The sequence below is a fragment of the Cinclus cinclus genome, chromosome 1 (assembly GCF_963662255.1).
Source record: "Cinclus cinclus chromosome 1, bCinCin1.1, whole genome shotgun sequence".
NCBI classification, from domain to species: Eukaryota; Metazoa; Chordata; class Aves; order Passeriformes; family Cinclidae; genus Cinclus; species Cinclus cinclus.
The window spans coordinates 13,790,565-13,812,941 of NC_085046.1; the positions used below are offsets into that span (position 1 = coordinate 13,790,565).

Consider the following 22,377-nt stretch of genomic DNA (forward strand, 5'->3'; position numbering starts at 1 on the left):
ATTCTTTTTGAAAACAGCCATGAAGGAAGTCCGATAAAATAGTCTGTATTGTGCTAAGGTAGCTCAGAAAGCTTCCAATGTTACTAAACAATGTGATTTATTTATTTATTATTCAGAAGAGAAAGAAGCAGGTCAAGAAACACTAGGGCTTCCTGCAGAGCCCTACATTGTCTTGCAAAGCCCAGTAGGTAGAGACATATTGCACATAGAGGAGGCTCTGTCAGGGAAAGCAGACAGATCTATGCAAGCACCTTCCATGTTCATAGTCTCTGCACTTCAAGGAGCTCAGGACTTCATCCCACATGTCCCTTTAGGGAATGTTTATTGAGCAGAAGAAAAACCTTCTGGCAGTTTCTGCAGGCTGTGCTTAGGGGCAATTTATAATCTCTAAGACAAGGGAACAGCTGCTAGCCTTCCTGAGCACCATCTCTTCTAGGGAGCTGAATGTTTTTCAGTATTAATACTGAAAATTACTGCATTGCCCTCCTATGAAAGTGCAGACACTTACATATAATTTTTCATTACAACACTAGAAACCCTAGGCAGTGCATGCCCAGTTGTTCTAGGCATTGGAGAAGTGTTGCATTGTACGTATGGTGTTACTTGTAACAGCACAGAGCTGATTTTACCTATAAATTAAATATAAGCATTCTTTTCTTCCTCTGAAATGCATAGAAAGCAAGTGTGTAATTCTTGTGGACATTAAGGATAGCAGGGCAGTGCAGAGGGGATTTCATGAGTGCCTTACCCTCTCTTACCCGTTCCCAGTGCAAGCGGGGCGTGCGTGTTCTCGTGGGTGCGACGGTAGAGTCGCTTTCCTGACAGCACTTGCACATATGTGAGTACCACGAGGAAGCCTCCCTTGCAATTAACTGTAATTGTGCTGTAGGCCAAATTCCTTCCTGCTCTATTTGGACCCCATACAGAGCTACTCTATTTGCGTGGTTTATAGCATTTCCCATCAGATCATTCTCACAAACATAAAGCTGATACAGCTTGGGCATTCATTCTCATTGGAAGTCATCATAGTCATCCTTTCTATAATGCTTTAAGCACTTGCTTGCTAGAGAAAAGAAAAGAGGAGCTGTTGACTGGTAATCAGCACCCCACCGTGCATTTATAATTGTACTAATTTCCTTTTTGTTTCCTTATGAACATGAGGCTTACTTTAAAAAGTCAAGTATTTTAAAAATACCAATTAGTAAGCCTAGGAGAGGGCCATGACCCCACTCACCTCTTGTTTATCTATATGAAGAAAAGGACAGAGGGGAAGTCCTTAATTTTTCCTTCACTTTGAGACAGAAGTGAAACCTACTTTAGACTACATCCTGAAGTGTGGTAATTCCCATGCATCTCTCCTGTGAGCTGGTCTCACAACACAGCTATGGAGCAACACACAGGGAAGTCTCAGTTTTACCTCACATCCCTGATATGAGAAACAACAGGTCATGGGTAAATTAACAAAACAGTGACTCTTAGGAGGTGCCATAAAGACCAGCTGGCTCACTTCCCATGTGATTTGGAGCAAATTGGTGTCTATAAACCAAGGACAGTCACAGGGACATGTTGAGGATGATTTAGTTGGTGTTTGCAATGACTCCAAAGATACACAGCTTTATTTAATGAAGAGTTCTTGTGTTCTTTTTTGATAAAGGAAACCAGACTTTTAATGTCATATTTTCATGCTTAAGCTTGCATACTCAATTACCTACACAATAAATAATGTCTAATAAAGACAGTAATATTTCAGGTTTATATATAGGTTATTCCTAATGACTGCTGTGTCCTTTGTTGTGTCACATGTATCATGATACACATAATTTCTTTTCCAGGTGGGACTACAGTGCTGAATACAGAAAAGCCAACAGTAATTGACAATACATTACAACCAGGTAAAAAAAAAATTCTTATTAAAACCACAATAAATTCCATACCCAAATTTCATGCCAGAGACAAAATAATGAATTGCAGCACTTCCTGACTTACCATTCCTTAAAGTCTCTGAAGTAAAGAAGCATCTGGTCTCTTAGCTCTGTACAGTAAATATTTTATTCCTTTCATCCACATGTAGATACAGCAGAGAACAAGATTTCCTTCTGCATCAGCAAATGCCAAGTGCTGACAAAATTAAACTAACTTAATCACACAGTGCACTGTTTAAATGTGGTGTGTCAATGACACAAAGTGTGTTTGCAAACTCCAGGAAAACAAAAACAGCCACACAGACCTACTCACTATTTATATCTATGGTTTTACAAAACTAAGACGAGTAAAATTTGCCAGTTTTTTTCCACCAAGGAGCTGGCAGTTTTACAATATTGTTTTCTAGCAAGTTTTCATGAAATGGGGTTACACAAACTGCTACCATGAACTTGAAAAGGGAAAACCAAGTTGTCACTGGCAGCAGGTCCTTGTTACTTAATACAATAGCTAGCAGCTTTTAAATTCCTTAGTTTGCTGCTTCCTCAGCTTTCATACCATTTTTTTTAATATCCTGTACAGTTTACTGGGAGTGGGGGAGAGGATGGATTTGGGCAGAAAACCCAAACTCCAAAACTATAAGCAACAGTTAAAAATCCTTTGCCTCAGTAATTGTGGAGCGGTAAAGAGGTCAGTTTTCAGTTACTCCCATTTCCTCCATTAAGGCACAGTCAGGCACAGTCTTGCAAGTGATTTATTAACAGGGTGGGTAAGTGTTTATCATTGTTTCCTCAACCATGTGACACAACCCACTCTTGCTTCAAGTGAAAGAAAGGGACTAATAATGCAAAAAATTTCCTAAAGGACACTGATGGTGTTGATCTGATTAGGAGACAGAGCTGACTTAGCTCAGACGTTGTTCCCACTCTCAGCCTCTGCATGCAGATATTGCAAAGGCCAATACTTTTACTCTCCTCAAAATTTGTCTCTAGGGTCACCCAGCTGGCTAAGTCAGCATACACTATTTTTACCTTTGCCCTGCTTTATGAGCAGAGGTGGATCATGGAGCACCGGTGCAATGAGAAACACAACAGTGAGTCAGTCACAACCAGTCCCCCCTCTCGGGACACTTCTCCACCCTCCTCTTCACAGTCAGCACTGCTGAAGGGCTGGGCTGCTGCTGCTGGTCTCACAGTTCTGCAAAGGGGCTGGGGATGCAGAGGAAGAAAAGATTCCGTGAAACGGATTTAGAGCGAAGCATTTTAATTTTTACGTCTGAAATTATCTCTTAGGTTTCTATTTTGATGAGATTAAGGATTTTTTACAGTTTTTTAAACTACCTTCTTGCATTTGAACAAATTGCAGATTTAGAAAGTGCCTCTGTGCTGTGCAGTTTCACTCCCTCCGGAGCAGCGCCAGCTGCTTTGCAGGTTGTGTTTAATCCCCTTGGCTTGGGCGGGGCTCTCCAGTAACAGATTGATTGCTACTACCAGAGATTAAGATATCCTCATTTTCTCTCCTTACTTCCCTCCTGCACCACCTTTGCTTACTCCGTGATGTGCCAAGTTTTTTCTCTATTAAAAGAATTCCTGAGGCTCTGTTCAGAGCATGCCAATGTTACTTCCCTGCATTGTGCTGGTAGGAACAATTTCCTTCCGGGGAATAAGGGACGAGTTCGCATCCCAAACTCCAGGTTCTCACATGGCAACACATTACAAAGATCATAGATAGAGATCAGCCAGACGCTAATAAATAAGAATAAGGTTTCCAGAATTTCCAGTTTAAAACATAAAGTTTTCCAGGTGCCTCATAATCCCCTGCTGAAAACCAGCCAAAAACTCCCAGAAAGGGGCAGACAGAAATTTCCCTCAGCACGGGGAAGCCCCTCCTGGCATGGAGGTGGTGTCAACATTTGCTCCTGCTGAAGGGACATGGCTGGACCCGAGTGCTAGTGAAGCCCAGGGAGCAGGGCTGTGCAGCCGGGAGCGAGTCTGCTCTGTCAGCCACAAATAACGCATTTTAAACTGTCCTTGAAGTTCCAGGGCTGCTTGGGGCCCCTGGCCCTCTGCTGCCTTAGGATAAGTGCACTCTTTCTGCTTCTCTCAAGATGAACAAGGTAGGAATTTAACACATCAAAGACTGAGCCTTCAGCTTTGGCCTTAATTCCCTTTAAGGCCTGGCTTACCTTAAGATGTTAATGCACCATGAGGTAAATGATGAGCTCCAAGCCGAGGAGCTATTCCAGATCAGTTGCAGTTTGCAGGCTCCAGGGGTGACCCTGCACGGTGCCAGCGGTGCCCACAGCAGCTTGTGCCACAGTGACTGGGGACAGAGACTGACCAGCCCTCTCAGCAGCAGACCTGCCAGGGCACAGGTACCCTGCAATAGGTGCCAGCACCACGTACTGCTGTCCTACTGCCTGCATTCCAGCCTGCAGTATCTCTAATCTTGTTATCCCAGACTAACATGCTTGTGTGTGTGAAAGCCTGAGATTATCCTATTCCAACCAGCTTTCATACACTATGGAAACAGTTAAGAGCAAATAGCTGGAAAGTCTCCATGTATAAACAAGCTGTTCTATCAAGGAGTCTTTTACAGTTCGTTTCAAGGGGACTGAATTGGAAGAAAATTAAAAAGAATCATGATTTCAAAATGCTAAAATTGTTTAAAGGTTTGGGCGTTTTTTTGTTTGGTTTTTGGTTTTGTTTGTTTGTTTGTTTTTTTAAGAGAGGATCTACTTTCCCCTCAAAAAGATGCCTTTTACAAATCTGTCTGTCAAGGTAAATGCCTCAGTCCTCAGCCCTAAGACTTTCTAACATCTAGTCTTTTGAGCACAGCTTTTTCAATTCTAAAGGACTATTTGAAGTGCTTGTCTCTTAGCTATTTACATACAGAGCAAGCTGTTCATTTACATTACGTGCTCTCAGTGTGTAATCTGAGTCCTTCATAAAGCAGAGTGTTCTGAGAAGTACCTTGTTTTTCATACATGTAATAGCTATTATGGAAAAGTATAACTAAAAAAAACCTGAAGTTAAAATCTCTGCTAAGAAATAATTTAAAGGTAGAATAGGTCTGATTCTCATTCATGCTGGACCAACTTTGTATCAGTAAAGGGATATTAAGGCTGTTAGATTATCATTTACTATAATTTAAGGTTATCCTGTGATGCCAACATAAATGGTATAAAAAGGTGAAATGCAAATATGAATCAGACCAAATATACTACTTTGAAGTGGTCCAGATTATGTTTGTAATTTCCTATTTTAATGCTGATTTACCCTTTGGCAAGAGCATCTTAGAGAGCACTTTCATATCATCTTTAGTGCCATCATGCTTCTTCTTGCCTCTTGTTGGAGGAATTATAAAAATATGTCAAAGTCTGTAGGCCACGAAAGATTAATGGACTCGCAAGAAACTCACTCAACTAGATTTTCAAATTACTTTCTTGTTCATGTGCAGTAATGATCCCAGCTGTGAGCAAGATGTGGTCAAAAAGTACAGCTGTTGGTTATTCTCTGAGAGGATAAATCTGTTTTAATTCAGTATCACGTACCCTACATTTTGAAAAAGGCATATGGGATTTCATCACACCTCCCTCTCAGATTCTCGTCTGAGCTGCTTCTATTTGATTACATTATAGCTGGTTTTCTTTGTCATCTCAATACACACAAACCCAGAGATCAATCATCTATTGGCAGGAGAATTATCCTAGCATGGGAATAGGCCAGCACTGCAGAGGGAGCCCAACAATTGCTACTTGTCCCTAGTTTCCTTCCTTCCACCAGAGCTGCCAAGCTATAGTTCAAGGACAAAGAAGAGGACAGATTGCCTGTAACTTGCTGTGAGCTACTATATCAGCCCCCTGGGACCTTTAATAGAAGGGCTGAACTAGTCTGTCTTTTCTGGGGCAGATCCATTGTCCATACTGAACCATAATGAACCTATCCTGATGCTACAAGTGTCCATTATTAATTGGCTACGAGGCCTATTTTTCCTTTTTTATGGGTCCCTGGGAGAAGCACTAGAAGAGATACAAGAATAGGCAGTAAGAAATGGCATGTTTAAGAAGCTCATAAAACAAGAGCACTCTGAAATGCCTTGCCTTTGACCTTCAATCCCATTGCTGTGATTGTCTAAGGAATATAGTAACACAAGAACTTTTGAGAAAACGATAGGAACCTAGCAAGAAACAGCTAACTGTGTGCAGGTTACTGGTCAAATTCTCCTCAGTTTCAGTGGATTCTACTTCTGCGTGGAAAACAAGTTCATTTTTATGCTACACCATGCTGTCTCTGAGTCTGAAGCCAAGGAACACAGGCATGGCCAAAGCATATCAGACTTAGGCTCTTTGCCAATTTCCTGGACTGTATATTTCAAATGAAAGTGTAAGAAAGTATTTATTAGATGGAGCTGTGAAATTTAGCTCTGTTTTGAAACCCTACTTCTGATCCCAGTGTTCAGAACTGTCATCAGAGCATGAAGCAAAAGGCTTTTGTCACTTCCTGCACTTTAGAATTAACAATTAAATTCTGGATATTTTCCTTGACAGTGTCCAGTTCTCTTTGAATTGTGTTCAATCTTAGCAGCATTCAAGGGAGCAAGTACCACTCACATCATATGAGAATTTTTTTTCCTTTGATCCACACTGAACTTCACTGGATATCTCATATTACTTAGACTGTGAAATGGAGAAACTAGAATATTGTTCTGTTCTGAGTCTCTGGATTCATCACTCATTTACATACTTCTCCTATGTATTCTGCTATTTATTTTTATTCAGAGTTGAACAATATCAGTCCTGTCAATGTCTTTGTGCTACATGCTCATTTATGCTGTGTGGTATCTTCAGATGGATGTGATCTATCTACCACTCTTCTCCTTTCCTGTGGTTTGAATACCACACAGGCTATCACTACTTTGTGTGATATAATCCTTTGGGATTAATAAGATTAATTTTGCTCTACGTTTTCTAAAACCTTTTCTAAAATTCTGTCTCATGGCTGTGATGTCAAAGCCATGCAATATAGCTCTCCCTAGGCCTCCTTGACAATGGAAGGCAATTTTTCACAATCTTGAACTCTTTAGTTCATTGCAATGTCACTACATTTCTTTTAAAACCCCCCTTGATTTTCAGATGTCCCCTTTTGGGCAAGATGTCTTTGATCATGGCCCCATTGTTTAGGAAAAATACCTCATATACTGAAGAAAGAGATATAATGGATTGCCTTTCTGCACTCGTGTGCACAGACTGAGTTTTGCTTCTTCAACATTTTGAGCCCAAAGAGATATTATTCACCACAATCTGCTTTTTCCCTAGAAAGGGCAAGGGTGCTCTAGGAAACATCTTTCCTCCACATTGAATTCCTGTGCCAGATATTATCTGTTGAATTCATTTGCTCCCAACTAGGATGCTGCCTTCGTGACAATGTGGAGTAGACCCCTCTGGAGGCCAGCAGGAGAGATGGGGGAGGCAGACGGGATGGGGAGGATGAAAGAAAGGAGTGAAGAATGAGGGCTCAATGCAGAGACACCACAGCACAGCTGAGGCACTGACAGGCAGAGCAGAGGGACAGGAGCTGCTGTAGGCTCAGATGTCTCTTCTGACAGAATGACATTTTCTAGGGGCCAGTGGGGAGAGGGCGCAGTGGCCACAATGCAGGAATCCAGTGAGTTGAGAAAAAACTGTGTATGGGAGCAAGGGCCTGCCAAACAAGGACACAGCAGGCAAGGAGAGAATGATAGATGAGCCCTTATTATGGCCATTCTGTCTGAGCCTACTCACCTGAGGTTTAGTGTTGTTAAAATTATTATTCCAGTTTACCTTCCATTTAAATCTGGGTTGTGAGTTCAAAAGCCTTACCAGTCTTCCCTGGCAGCTCAGTACATGGGGGAGGTCTTTGCCTCTTCAGACTGGAAGAGCTCCACTTCAAAGGTCTGGCCAACTGCAGGTCTCAACACACTTCCCATATTTCTCATTTTTTCCCACAATAAACAAGCACATTCTAAGGGTTGCATTATCTTTCCTGGCTCTTTTTATTAATAATGGGCAAGAAACACAATTCTTCCTCCAGAGCTGATATTGATGGAAGAACAGAGTCCTTTGTTCTTAGTTCATACTTGCACAAAGCATCTCATTAAAGTAAACCTAAGTTACTCCTTTAACAAGGCATGAGTCATGCCTGAGAAAATACTCCAAGATTTGATCACATTGCTTTTGGGAGGGTATTGCTCTGCTGGGAGTTGTCACTGCTCAAGGTGGGATAAAAATTCATACCAATGGAGTAGGAATCAAATGCTCAAAAGATTTCAAACTGCTTCTGAAAATAAGAAATGCAAAGGATTTATATGCTATCTTTGTATAATCTTTCCATTGAAATTCCAAGTTCTATTGAAGAAAATAAGTTACTATGTATTAAATCTTTGGGCAGAATTGAAAAGAAGCTGAAAACAAGATATGATCTCATCCTGACCATAATACCAGACTTCCCTTATTTTACGCAGAGCTTGTTTTGAAGCTTATTTTGAGTTCATTTGGCAATCAGCCACATTTGTCCCTTTTCCCTCTCAATTTGTCCATTTCAATGCTGCCATCTTGTGGGCCTACTTAACTGTCTGGAAGATGCTGGAGAAAAGTTCCTTATTGAAGCCAAGGACTGTAGACTTCACCAGAAATCATTTCCTGAAAGGACATTCCATTGATGTTTCTGGTTGTTCTTATTTTTTTCCAAATCTCATTGTGAGTTGCAAATTGTGGCACCATTGCAGTGCAGAGATATTGACAACCAGAAAATACACCTGATAAGTTAGCCAGAGGGGGGGTTTTTTATGAGTTTTATATGCTGCAAGGCAGTTAACAGAAAATTAGGGTGAATCAGAAGAATTAATCTAACCACAGACACCCATAATATGGGTTGTAAAGAGACAAGAAGCAACCACATATTTTACAAAAAATAGTGATTTTTCATCTGTTTCCCAGGAAGGCTGTTCTTGCAATGGCTTCTCAGAATTTCAGGAACAATGGTTCTGTTGATGGTCAAATGTATTCATTTGTTTTGAAGCACAAAATCCAAATTATAATCACATTTCATCCCCCCTTTTCCATTTTTCCTTGCAGAGCTGCTACTATACAACTGTGCCTTTGGCTGGGGATCCCAAAAGACTTTGTGCCACTGGGAGCATGACAACCAGGTGGATTTAAGGTGGGCAATCCTGACAAGCAAAACCGGGCCAATTCAAGACCACACAGGTAATCATGAGTTCATGATGTAGCTGTTTTACACAGGATGAGATTGTTCTTCTTGTTGTTAATATCAACATCTTCCAAAATCACAGGAGAGTGAATTATACCTAAAATCCATAAAGTAACAAAGATGGTTCTCTAGTAAACGTAATCCATTTTAGGTAATCACGACTGTAATTGTCCTTTCTGTTGGGGAATAAAGATTGTTTCCTGTCAGGAACTGAAGATATTCCCTTCCCCTGACTTGCCTTTGTCAATCAACATCTGGGGTACAAAAAATGTGAACGACCAAATTTTTTGCAAATATCACTGACCAACTAATACAGTCAGTCAGTTAATAACCTCACATTATTCCTGATTGTAGTTACAGGGACTATCCACCACAGAAAAGTATTGTATGTAAGTGAAGCTTCCCAGAGGGGTGTGTTACCACGCCCCTCTCCATTCCAGCAGGAGTTGGAGATTATAGCCATTTTCTGCTCACAAACAGTTTTTCAAGAACTATCACCCTGGGGAATTGATTGGTTTGTTTTGTAGTAACTAACTCATAGCTCAGCATAATTAGGCAATAAATTTGCTGCAGGCTAGTGGAGAAGGGAGGGCACTGTGTGACCTGCACAGCCTCTCACTTTAGTGTTCTCACTTGCATGTGTACAGATTAATCAATTGGGTTGAGATGAATCCCCCTTCCCACTTCTGCTACCCTTTGCTTAATGAGAATGACAAGGAAATTAGACAAAATTGGACTTTTTAAATTCTGAGACACTTTCAATTGAATCTTAAGACAAGTACAGTAGTTTCAGGGGAAAAAAAAACTTGTAATACTTTGACTATAAATGGCATTGTACAAATAAATGGCATCAAATTAGCTAAATGCAGTTAGCTGAAGTGAAGGCTGTAATGGTGGAAAAATTGATGTAGAGTAAAGTGAAATGGCTCAGTAGGATCTGACATTGAAAGGAGGTTAAAAGCTATGTTAGCCAGAGACTGACAAAATCTAAAAGGCATGCATAAGTAAAGCTTTAATTAAGACAATGAAGACAGAGTTCCTGACCTGGCACTGCAATAATATTCTGAAAATGAGAGCTATCTGCACTTTGCCATCAAGGATTATAGAGAGAGAACCTGTCTTCAATCAGGAGATGAAGAAATTATATTCTTCAAATGAGATTTTGTTGTTTCCACTGGGTCCTGCTAGTAAAGAAATCTTATTTGTGCCATGAGCTGTAGCTTTAGTAAATCTTTCAGGCAGTCTCTTTTCCTTCTTCACTTTCAATATTTTCCAAAATTTTCCATGAACTCTAAGAGCACCTTCACCTGCCCTGTTTGTGATTCACCTGCCAGCAGGCACAGAGTGAGGTGGGTGTGAACAGACCATGAGCAGTCTGAATAACACTGATGTCCCAAACAAACCCCCAGGTGCACAGCAAGGCCACCCTATGTACTGGGAGAACCACAGTGAACAAGTCCCAGGCATATCTTTCTCTCAGACACACGTGTAAAGCTGGAAAAAGTGCACAGAAGTAATCTTCAACAGCAATTGCTCAAAGATGGCAGGATACACTGGATGTCACTTTAAATTATATAACTTGTGATGAAATCTGGCCAGTGTTAGGTCTTCCAACTCAGACAGCCATCCTAATGCTGAGATTATTTTCCTTTTTTCCTCCCTCTGGATTTCCCTATTACCATTCTTTGATGAGATTTGCACCTTGTGCTGCTCTGCACAGAAACAATGTTGGAAAGAATAGACATAAGCATTCCTGCTTAAAAAGCTGCCCATGATGTTACTGCAGAAAGACAGAAAATAATAGCCTACTTTTCCTTTACAATTTAACATCATCTTCTCATATAAAATTCTTCAACATGCACACTGAGCAGGATACCTCTAATGCTCACAGAAAGATCCAAACAAAAAAACCACCCTTATGTTAGAAGAAATTCATTCCTTTCTTATTTATTAGGTCTAGCCACTTGGTTTAACCCACACCTCTTCATTCCTGGTTCCCATCTCACTAGTCTGTCCTTCTTATGCTTACCAGAGTAGCAATGTTCATCTTCCTGTCTTCATTGGTGCAGGACTATACTATTGCAATCCAGCAATTTTACACTATTCTCAGTTATACACTATTTCACAAGAAATTCAAGGATGTTATGTATAGGCAAAGACTAATGCTGATAAAACACCGCCCTTACAAAACATCTTTTGCCTCTTTTTACTTTGCTTTCTTTTAAGTGTTGGTATAAACAGTGATGTGTATACTTCAGCAATGCTTGAGAAATAGTATTTCTTATTATTACTTTTATCCTTCTTACTCTCAACAGGATGATGTCAATAAATGCTGACTCCATCCTTCTGTGTGAGTGCATTGCACATGCAATCTATTCTTACACACACCAGAATGAACTTTGTGTTTTTCCACCATGACTCTCTGCAAAGACACTGTTCAAAAGATGACTGGAATGGATGTGTGGCTGATGTAATTCAGAAGCACTTCTCTATAGTCAGTATCTTACTTAGTAATTTTCTGTTACCAAACTAATCGCACTCCCACATGCTTCTCTCTCAGCATGATTAAGAAAGTAAGTTTCCAGGTTAAGGGTATTAGGTGCTCAGATTTCAATGTGTATAAATCCATTATGCCCTTTAAAAAGCATCAGCTATAATCTTACTCTTTCAGGAAAGGGGTCACGTATATATAGAGCCAAATATATTGTTACAAAAATCAAGGGCATAACTCTGACACCATCTGTGACAATGCTCAACCTCTGTTTGGGAACATTCTTTAAATCTCAGTTCCTGATCTCTGACCATAGCTGTTCAAAGCCATTTCACCCTTCAGTGTTCTTCCATTCTAATCTTTCCCCTTGAGCACAGATTACTTCAAACAGAGACTTTTTTTTTTTTAAATAGCTCTTTGCACAATTAACATAGAGTAGGCCCCAGGGATTTCTATTTTGCCTGCCCAACCAGGGCTGGCTGTTTTCAGGAGGGGCACACTGACTAATGGAGCACATAATGCTCTGTCTCACCAAACATGCTTGTGCCTCCTTCCCTTAGCAAAAGCAATTGCACTGTGTGTGCTTCATGTGGTGAGCACGGTGTTAGGGTTCACTCTTGGCACAAAACATCCCAGTGAACAGCAGAGGACATGGCCAGAAGAAAGTGTAGAATAACAGAATTGCTTGGGCTGGACAGGACCTTTAAAGGTCATCTAGTCCAACCTCCCTGCAGTGACTAGGGACATCTTCAAACCTGACCTTGAGTGTTTCTGGAGAAGGGTGTCGACTTCCTCTCTGGACAACCTGTGTCAATGATTCGCCATCCATCAATTTTTTTCCTTACATATAGTCTGAATCTACTCTCTTTCAGTTTAAAACAATTACCCTTTAGGTTGTCACTATGGGCCCTATTAAAAAGTTTCCTCATCTTTGTTTTAAGTCACCTTTGGTGGCTGAAAGGCTGCAGTAAGGTCTCCCCAGAGCCTTCTCTTCTCCAGGCTGAATAACCCCAACTCTCAGCCTGTCCTCATAGGTGAGGTACTCTAGCCCTCTGATCAGCTTTGTGGCCCTCTTCTTAAAGCATATCAGCTTTCCTAGAGCTCCCAAACCAACACCCTCTGACTCTCTTGTGTGTGATGCTTGAGACATCAGCATAGAAAGAAAGCGAAAGATTGGGGTGGTCAGGGATTCTTATGTTAACAAAGAAAATTAAAGCTGGTGGCTATTCCTAACACAGTCCTTCTGTCACAGTAGGAGATGGCAATTTCATTTACTCACAAGCTGATGAAAGCCAGAAAGGCAAAGTGGCCCGACTGCTGAGCCCCGTGATTTACTCGCAGAACTCTGCCCACTGCATGACGTTCTGGTACCACATGTCCGGCGCGCACGTCGGCACCCTCAAGATCAAACTGCGCTACCAAAAGCCGGATGAGTACGACCAGGTGCTGTGGACCCTGAGTGGGCACCAGGCAAACTACTGGAAGGAAGGACGTGTTCTTCTGCACAAGTCTGTGAAACACTACCAGGTGAGCTTGGCTGTTCCTTGCCAAACTACCACGGCCAAGGCCAGCAACGCCTTGCTGGTCGTGTTTTGTACACTGCAGTAAAAGATGTCACTGAAAGATTTATGTAGACAATATTACAGCTACAGATGAGGTACGCTTGCTGTGACTAATAATAATGAAATATTTCATGGCATCTCAGATTACTGTGATACAAACACTTTCTTATCAGAGGCCAAATAAGTACTTTATAAATCATCCATCACAAAACTGCCTCTTTGCAACAGTTTTGCTGATGTGAAAGGCTTTCATAAAGTCATGACAGTACATAATTTACATTTGCCTGTATAAGTTCATAAAGGCAGGCAATGCAGATTTTCAGGCCGCAATTGAAGCACAAGTGTGACATCATGGCAAGTGAAGATGTGTGCGAACAACTAATTAAAAAATCCTGACTGCTGTAGTTGTGTGCTAACACGAAAACAATGTGAACACTATCTTGTTTTTCCAGGTGGTTATTGAGGGAGAAATTGGAAAAGGAACTGGAGGAATTGCTGTGGATGATATTAAAATTGACAATCATGTAGCACAAGAGGATTGCCGAAGTAAGTGTGACAAGCAAGAACGTAGAGAATTCTCAAAACATTGTTTATTTTGTTTTGGTGGCTGGTTTTATATGTGAGAAAGGGATAGATAATTATTAGCTATGTTTCCACTGAAAATATCCTGATTCAGCCTGTAACTTTATTCAGAGTAAGTGCCACTGGTGTCACCTTGGTAGGGCAGGAGTTTGGATCAGAATTGGCATCCTCCTGACATGGGTCACAGCATATTCACATTCTCACGTCTCTCCCTGTATTTCATATTGCTGCCCTCTTTAAATTTCTCTGCTTTTTCTATTGCAGGATCCTGTTTAAACTAATGCACAAGATCCAATTTTATTTTTTCACCCTATTTAGATCATTTACTACGAAGCCTTCTTAAATGTATTAAAGGACCATATAAAGCCCTAAGAGGATAAGCAGATTGGGTGAAAAGGCCCCTAATCTGTCTCTGCTATCCTGTCATTCTGAGTTTGCTGTGGCTCACTTGCTGTAGTCGTCAGCTCCCAGACATGTGGGACACAAAGCAACTTTAGGACATGGCCTTTCCCATATCTGAGCCAGGCGATTCCTGAGATGCTCTTTGAGCCCTTTTATTCCTGGCCAGTCTTGAGTTATTCCAGTCACTGCTGATCATATGCACATTGCATACTGCACGTAATTTGGCAGCAGCAGCCCCAGATAAACACAAGCAGCAGAACACTGTCCTTCATAGCGGAGATGAAGCAATTACTTTTATATTAAAGAGGGAATAGAAATGAGAGCTCTTAGCATTAAGAAGATGAATTTATTCCGTGTGACTTAACAATACAACTAAGAGGAATAATAAAGGGAGTTCTTCACCTATTGTAGCTAACATCCTTTTGAGGGTAACATGACAGTCTTCAGCTATGTGGTAATTTCACTGCAGGATGAGGAAAGATTTGTACAATCTCTTTTTACCACTTGGTCCAACCCCTGGGTTTCATCAAATGCCACCAGAGTGGCAGTCGACAGGAAAGGGAGGCAGGATACACTGCTTAGTCCTCCTGCAGTGTCCCCAGTGCCAAGAGAGGTGTTGAGACCACAGTGACTGTATTTAATTGACTCCAGCAAGAGAAAGGAAAATAACTTCTTTCCTACCTCCGTGTTTTGGTTGTTCAAACCAAATATTGAGCAAAGATTTCTGCCTGAGGGAGCTAAACCCAAAAGCTCAGTCTGAAATCCAAACACAAGTGGTCTCGCTGCAGTCAGTGAAACTATTCTTGTGATTGACTATGCCTATGCTGATGAAGTGTTATGGAATTGGGCTCCAAAATTGTAAATACAGTGAATGAGATGCTAATTCATCACACTGATTTCTCTTTCCCAGGCACGGAAAACCCCTGCTGATAAGTAAAACTGTGCCAAGACTGGGCGGAGAGGAGTTTTTAAATCTTTCCTTTTTTTCTCCATTAATTTTCGGAGCCCATTATAATGAACAGCTCTGTCAAGCCACCATAATGATGCTCTGACACAGGAAAATCTGCTATACCATTATTGCCAGCATGATAGTCAATCAGTGTTTGTAACCTTAATAATCAATGTCAATTCTTTTGCCTCATTAGAATCAACTGATGTCGAGAATGAAATAGATGAAGAAGAAGACCCAGAAAGTAATCAAACAGGTAAAAATTGTGTTATTTTTTGAAAGGGAATGAATTTTAATGTGTATTTTAATGTGATTTTTTGCATTCTATTTATTTATTTATAGATTTGTTCTGTAACTGCATATTGTATTAAGGTGTTTTGATTTTTCTGGATGAGATGATAAGAAGACTTACATTTATTTGAAGGTTGTAATAATTTTATTCTTCCACACCATATGGACTTATGTACTTTTTATTATTTGCACCTATCTCAAACATTTAAAGTTTCATATGCTTAATTTGTTACATTATATTCATATACATGCAATAACATTATAGCCTCTCAATATTTTGGTACCTAGAAGGTTTGTCCACTGCTGAAGAAAGCACTATCATTATATCTTACAGTTTATGACTCACACTGTGCCTCAGTAATTAGGCTCAAAACTCTTCAGGTTAAATGTTTCACAGACCTGGCTGAAAATGCCATTTTATGACCAGTCTAGCAAAGCATTATCATTTCCAATGATGATAACAGTAAATGGATCATTAAATTGATCATAATTGTCATATTGTTCCAATAATAAAATATACTTGGATTTTTCAGGCAATGAGCTTAATTTTTTACTGTTGCAGTCAACAGAATCGCTATAATTGATTTCAGTGAAAGAGAGTGAGTTTGTCCAAAAAAGACTTTTTGGCTCTTCCAGCAACAATTACAGGGTTTGCTGCTTTTGAATCATTTTCATAAACTAAAAAAAGGTGAGAGAAAACATTATGATACCCAGTGAATATTTTACAGAAGAGCACTCTGCTCTTCTGTATCAGTTCTGCCACTATTTGCACTTCAAGATCCAATCCTAATGTCATTGAAGCAGAAATAAAATGGCTGGATATTCCCAACTGATGTCAAACTAGCCTCTCACACTGAGCTGAGTAGGATTTGATTAACATTTTTGAGCTAAATAATGCACCATGGCAAAATATAATGAAAAGGCCTTGTTATTCACTCCCAAGACTCCCACTTAATCCAAGGAGAACCAGTTCTCTACTAACAGGCAGCAGATTGGTGAACAGTCTGCAAAAAAATCCACAGCTATTTGGGCCACATTACAGTTTTCAGCTATTTATGACCACCTAGAAGAAGCTAGGTTTTAAAATTATGTAAAGAACTTAGGTTAAAAAACTTGATGGTCTTCTCAAAATTCCCAATTCGTCAAGCAAAGTTCAAACTAGGATCAGTTCTGAAAATTTTGCAAACTTTTATTCAATTTCAGGGTTTACACCTCCATACCGTACAGGTGACGACTATGATGACAACATCTCCAGGAAGCCAGGCAATGTCCTGAAGACCCTAGATCCAATCCTCATTACCATCATAGCCATGAGTGCACTCGGGGTGCTTTTAGGAGCCATCTGTGGAGTTGTTCTGTACTGTGCCTGTTGGCACAATGGGATGTCAGAGAGGAACTTGTCTGCACTGGAGAATTATAACTTTGAACTGGTCGATGGCGTAAAACTGAAAAAAGATAAACTAAACACACAGAATTCATACTCGGAAGCATGAAGGCGTAAAGCAGCTGGAGAAGTCAGAGAATCGGGATGGAAGGACATAGCTCGGTCGTGCTGGGGAACTGTTGATCTTTTACTGTACAGGCTGAAAAGTGCATTGATGACACTGAGCCAAGCTTTTCTCAGGAGCTTCAATGAGTGTGTAACTGATGAACATGGACAACAATCTGTGTTAACAACCTGAATCATGTACAGTCTGCTTTTTCTGTTGGTTTTATTTGAAATAATCGAATGCTGGTGTTGAGACCAAGTATGATTGACTTATAGTTCATTTCGTCTTTCTTTCTCTCCCTCTCTTTTGTTTTCCATTAATGGATAATTTTGTTTTTACTGTGCAAAATCCAAGATGCTGTCACAAAATGTATTCAGTGGGGTCCTTTGGATGGACATGCTGTCTGTAGCTCAGTGCCCAGAAAATATTGGAGTAACAGCAATTTAGTGGACTTCTGCACCTGTATTTGTGTATAATTGCTCGTGTTGTGCATAGGCAAAGAAGGGTTAGGATGTTTTTGAAAGTACTGCTGCATCAGTACCAATATAGCGTGTCAGCTCTGTTTACGAAGCAATACAGTCAAATTTTATTGATGTTTTTCAGTGTTGTACAAAATTTTGTGCTTGTGAACTCCATAAAAGAGTATGTGCCATCATCCGACACAACTGGTAACCAAGTGTACTGCCTAAAAATGAAACAAAAAAAGTCCTTGGCACTGGCTAGTGTATGTCCTCTCAAGTGCCTTTTTGTTTGTACTGCTTCTCATTGTGTTAACATTAACTACAGCTTCTCTGCAGTTATGCCCTTGTCTTTAATCATATTCTGATGGCTCACTGACTAAAAGAAAAGTATATTTTAGTGTAAGAAAACAGCCTCAGCCAAGGCAAGGGCTAATCAGATTTGACAACCTGGCTTGATTGTTCTGCTTTCTGTATTTCAACTTCATGTCTCTTGACCCTTTTGTATAAAGCTGCAATATCCCCTTTTATTGTTCTTTCATATAGAATGTATTTTCAAATGTAAAATCTCTCTCCCTTTCTCTTCTATTTCTCTCTCTCTTTGTCCCTCTGAGTAGGTTGCATAAGCATTTGCCATTGCCAAGGAAAGAAAACTTCAGCTTTAACTTGCTGGTAATGGCAAAGGATTTTATTAGAGTTTGTGTTAAAAAAATAAGGGAAAATTCTTAACTTTATCCTCCAAAGTCGAACTTTGGGTTTCTTCTTAACAGCATAAAGTGACAGTATCTTTTTTCCTGATGTCATGGAACATGTCTTTTATCCTGAACAGCTTGCCTGTTAATTACACTGGGGAAAATGCTTCCCTTACAGAAAAGATTGCCTTTAAAATGAGAAACTTTCCTCCTCTTGCCCCTACCTGAACTCGAGTTCTGTTCTCTCAGTTACCATGTATTTTCATGCTAATCAATGCTAATCGGGCTTACCAGTGGGTACTGAGGGCAGAATGAAATCCCACAATGTATGTAGGGTATGTTCTTACCATTATGTTATATCCAATTGGCATTTCATACCAGGAGGTTTCTGTTTGACCACAAGAGCAGGCAGTGACCAATGCAATGAACTGAGTACTTACTCTAAGCTGTCAGAAAAATGTGATTGACAATGATGTGGCAATTTTTTCAATATTTTAGGGCAAATACTATTGGTCAAATAATACTCAACAGCCTATGCAGCTGGTCCAACAGGGTAAAAACAAACAAGAGCACGTTTCCCACCGGGGTCCATACAAGGCAGTGAGGAAGCAGAGGGGTCACTCCCCTCCTGCAGGTGCAAGGGCAGCCCCTGGGTTTCTGCAGTGACCTGCACACAGCACAGCCATAACTGGGGGGCAGCTTCAGCCTTTCCCTGAGTATCCACCAACCAGCAGAGAAAACCAGGGCAAACATGGGGAAAGGAACATCCTACCAAGTGATGAACTCATGTTTTTCCTCATTGAATTTCCTGAGTAGAGTCAGGGAGGTGATTGGAACTTTCTGAGTTGGTCTTTTCCAAAATTACTTTTGTAGAAGAGCAATGAAATATCCTGTCCAGAATTAGGATTAAAGAAGGGCTAATTGAGCCTTGAATTACTTGGAGCAAAAGAATCCACCCCCATTTGTACATCAAATGTTTTGAAGTGTGTCATTTCACCAGTATGAACTATAAAATAGAAAAATATGTAGAAAATCCACTAGTAACCCAGAAATTGAAGAAAAAGGAGGGAGAGAGTTGATGAAAATGAAGCTTGAAGTTGAAAATATTTTAAAGGAAAACCCAACAGGAAAGAAAAAATGGACAGTTGCTACTTCAGAGGGGTCTTAAGGGCAATGACTATCAGGAAAACCCAAACACCCTCTTCAGGTCATCAAACCTTAGATTGATGGAAGATTTACCTCCCCAGCCTCTCAACCTTGAGTCCTCCAAAAGGTGAGACAGTGCATCTAAGGCCTGAAAGTTTTGCCTAAAAGTTAGCCCATGAGATGTCCCAAGCAACAGACTCACTTTGTCAGAGGTAGAATTTTCATTGGTTTCTAACACTGTAATTTGACCATAATGACATTGCAGCAGCTAGTTAATTAACCCAAAGAAAAAAAGGATTTTTCAAAACTATTTTCAGTCACACCACTGCTGTGTGAGTCAGGAATTAAGGGTTTATTCTCCTTAGCTGAAAAAACTTTTAGTCTGCCAACTTGACTAAGAGTGACATTCTTATATTGCCTTGAAGAGAAAATCCCATTGGGGAGCCTGAGCCCAAAACCTTTTGAAACATTCCCACTGATTTCAATAGATTCTGGACCAGCTCTGGGTCTTGATCTATTTGAACAGAAAAGCTGGTAGTTGGTGGGTTTTTCCTTCTTTTAACATACTGAGAATAGTGAACATTAAAAAAAATTATCTCCTTTGTGGTCTTCAGACATTACCATGATAATGAGGATCTAGCACTGAAGATTTGATTTCTCTGAAGGTAATAGAATTAAAGTTGCCCTTCAATAAAGGAAAAATGATACTGCAACTTTACATTGAAAAGTATCTTGCACTGATAAATATATTTAAAAGAATTATATGTTTATAAAGTTATTAATTTGTAAAGGCAGTGTTACAAAATGTTCAGTTTATATTGTTTTAGATTGTTTCATAATTTTTAAAGTGTAAAATAACATATTTTTTTCTTTATTGAAAAACTATAAAAATCTTCTGTAGTAAAATGATTTCATTTTACTGGTATATTATTGCTTCATGTTTTGTACCATCATAAAATTTTGTGCAAATTTTTTTTACAGAAATTTTTATTTTCTATGACAATATGACACTTGTAAATTGTTGTTTCAAAATGAACAGCGAAGCCTTAACTTTAAATGACATTTGTATTCTCAGACACTGAGTAGCATAAAAAAAACCACATAGAACTGAACTGTAACTTAAATTTCCAAACTATGACTACTACATTCCAAAGAAACAGTTGAATTAAACATTTTCATAAAATATCCCATAGCTGATGTATTTTATTATTCTAAAATGGATTGGTATTATTAAATGGATGGTTTTATTTAGCATCTTGCAACAAGCACAGTGTTTCAATTAATTGTATTTGTTAGTAGGCAGCTCCAATAAACAACTTTGTGGGTTTGTTCATTGTTTAGGATAGAGGCATTCACCTTTGCCTGACCTGTTCTCTTTCCTTGATGGAATACACTCCCACAACCTGCTTTTTAGCCAAACAGCTGGCATTTAAGAAGACAAATTTGCCACCACTGCCCCTTGCCATGGGCTGCTCAATGTAACAGCCTGTGCAGGTGTTACACCCCCTGCCAAGTACTCCCCGTTTTTGATGTGTTGGTCCATAAAGTCTCTGCTCCTGTGGTAAGGTTTGCACTGCTAAGCTTCCTACAAATTTCCAGGGGAGTCATCAGGACTTACCCAACCGTGGCCAGATTTCCCAAGGCAGAGCACAAGTTGATGATTGGAGCAAATGCAGCCAGGGTAGGCTACTGGACCTGGTTAGGCATCAGCTGGGTGCCAAACTCCCCTGTGGAACACAGGGTCATGTGCAGAGAGACCTTGATGAAACTTGCATCCAGATCAGAAGTTTTAGATTTAACATTTCCTGCTTTATGCAATACTTACCTATTTTGTTTCCTTTTAATGCTCAGCACTCTGCACATTAAAGTTTGACAAATCTTTTCTTTACATTGCACGCACGAACAAAGCTCAGACTGTCAGTATGTCATTAACTGGCGTATAAACATTTTACTTCAGCTACTTTACTACTCATGGGAAAAATACTGTACTTATTACCATATATTTGATCATTGTTAACACTTGAAAAGAATTGAATCTTGTCTCCTCAAGAGAGCAGCGCTGTGTGTACCTGTTTAAAATATAAGATGGAACTCCAGCAAGTACCTGAGCAAAATCCCTACTCAGAGTAGGGATTGGTCCCTAAGGTAGTTGTGAAAGTTGCTGTCCATAGAACCACTATATCCAAATTTCTTAAAGATGTACTTCATTGCACTCTGTTTGCTTCTGTGACAACCAGCCATGGGGCTCTTCAAAGGAAAATGAATGCCAATGGAATTGATCAGTGAAAAAGGGAAATCTATAAAGTGAATCTGTTGAGGATGAAGTTCAGGAAAGAGAGGCAAGTATTTAAAGTTAAGAAAATTCCCTTTCTTTCATTCAGGGAAAATTAGTTTGCCTAAAAGCTAACAAGTGTTTGGCATTAAACCCTTAGTTTTCCAAACTAAATAGGCTGCATAAAGCAAAAATGAAAATGGTATAATGGGATCTGAATTACTTTTCAGTACATAACTTGTAAACTTGAAGAAAAAGAAGAGCAGATGGAAATAACAGATGGGTCAGCTACAGACAAACCGTGCCAGAAGTGCACAGCTACGAGGGTCATGGTGTGTGAGAGGGGTCTTTGGCTGGTAGTGAAAGCAAACCCCTTTATTATCTCACTAATCAAACGCACCATCCCAGACCCAGCAGCCATGCAGCCGTGTAGCCAGTCCCATTTCCTTTCCTTTTGGCAGAACACAAAATTGCACAGCAAAAGGCAGATGGGGAGGAGAGGGTGGGGGCAGCACTGCTGCCATAAGGCTGGGTGAGGCCCAGGAGCAGCATGGAAATGACAGCAGTGCCCACCTGTGCCTACCTGCCCTCTGGAGCCAAGCTCCTCCAGACTCAGAACCTACCTTTCATGAGACACATGAAGACCTGACTGGTTTAAGCTAATGCAGCCATAATTTTGACCCTCACAAGTCTTTTCAGATGTACAATTAGTCCATTCCCAAGTCAATTCTTCTTTGCCAAAGTCAAATGTCAAAGTTGGGTTGGGTTTTCAGATCTGGACAGTAATTCCCTTCCCATTCCTTAATTGTTCTGTCCTTTGCAATCCATTATGCCTAACAGCATATTGGTTCAAGCAACATTAATTTATTAGA

The 22,377-nt window shown here is 40.1% G+C and overlaps 1 protein-coding gene across 2 annotated transcripts in view; it reads left to right on the top strand.

Annotated features, from left to right (window-relative positions):
• The window catches only part of NRP1 (neuropilin 1), a 113,427-nt gene extending 93,017 nt beyond the window's left edge, over positions 1-20,410 (top strand). The window contains exons 13-18 of one of the 2 annotated variants that reach the window (XM_062506816.1): positions 1,833-1,892; positions 9,035-9,166; positions 12,917-13,188; positions 13,676-13,769; positions 15,353-15,412; positions 16,651-20,410. In XM_062506816.1, coding sequence (XP_062362800.1) covers positions 1,833-1,892; positions 9,035-9,166; positions 12,917-13,188; positions 13,676-13,769; positions 15,353-15,412; positions 16,651-16,940 — 908 coding nt within the window. In that variant the 3' untranslated portion in view covers positions 16,941-20,410. Of the gene's footprint in view, positions 1-1,832; positions 1,893-9,034; positions 9,167-12,913; positions 13,189-13,675; positions 13,770-15,352; positions 15,413-16,650 lie in introns of both variants that reach the window. The other variant, XM_062506825.1, reaches the window with a different exon arrangement.
• The last annotated feature ends 1,967 nt before the right edge of the window (positions 20,411-22,377 follow it).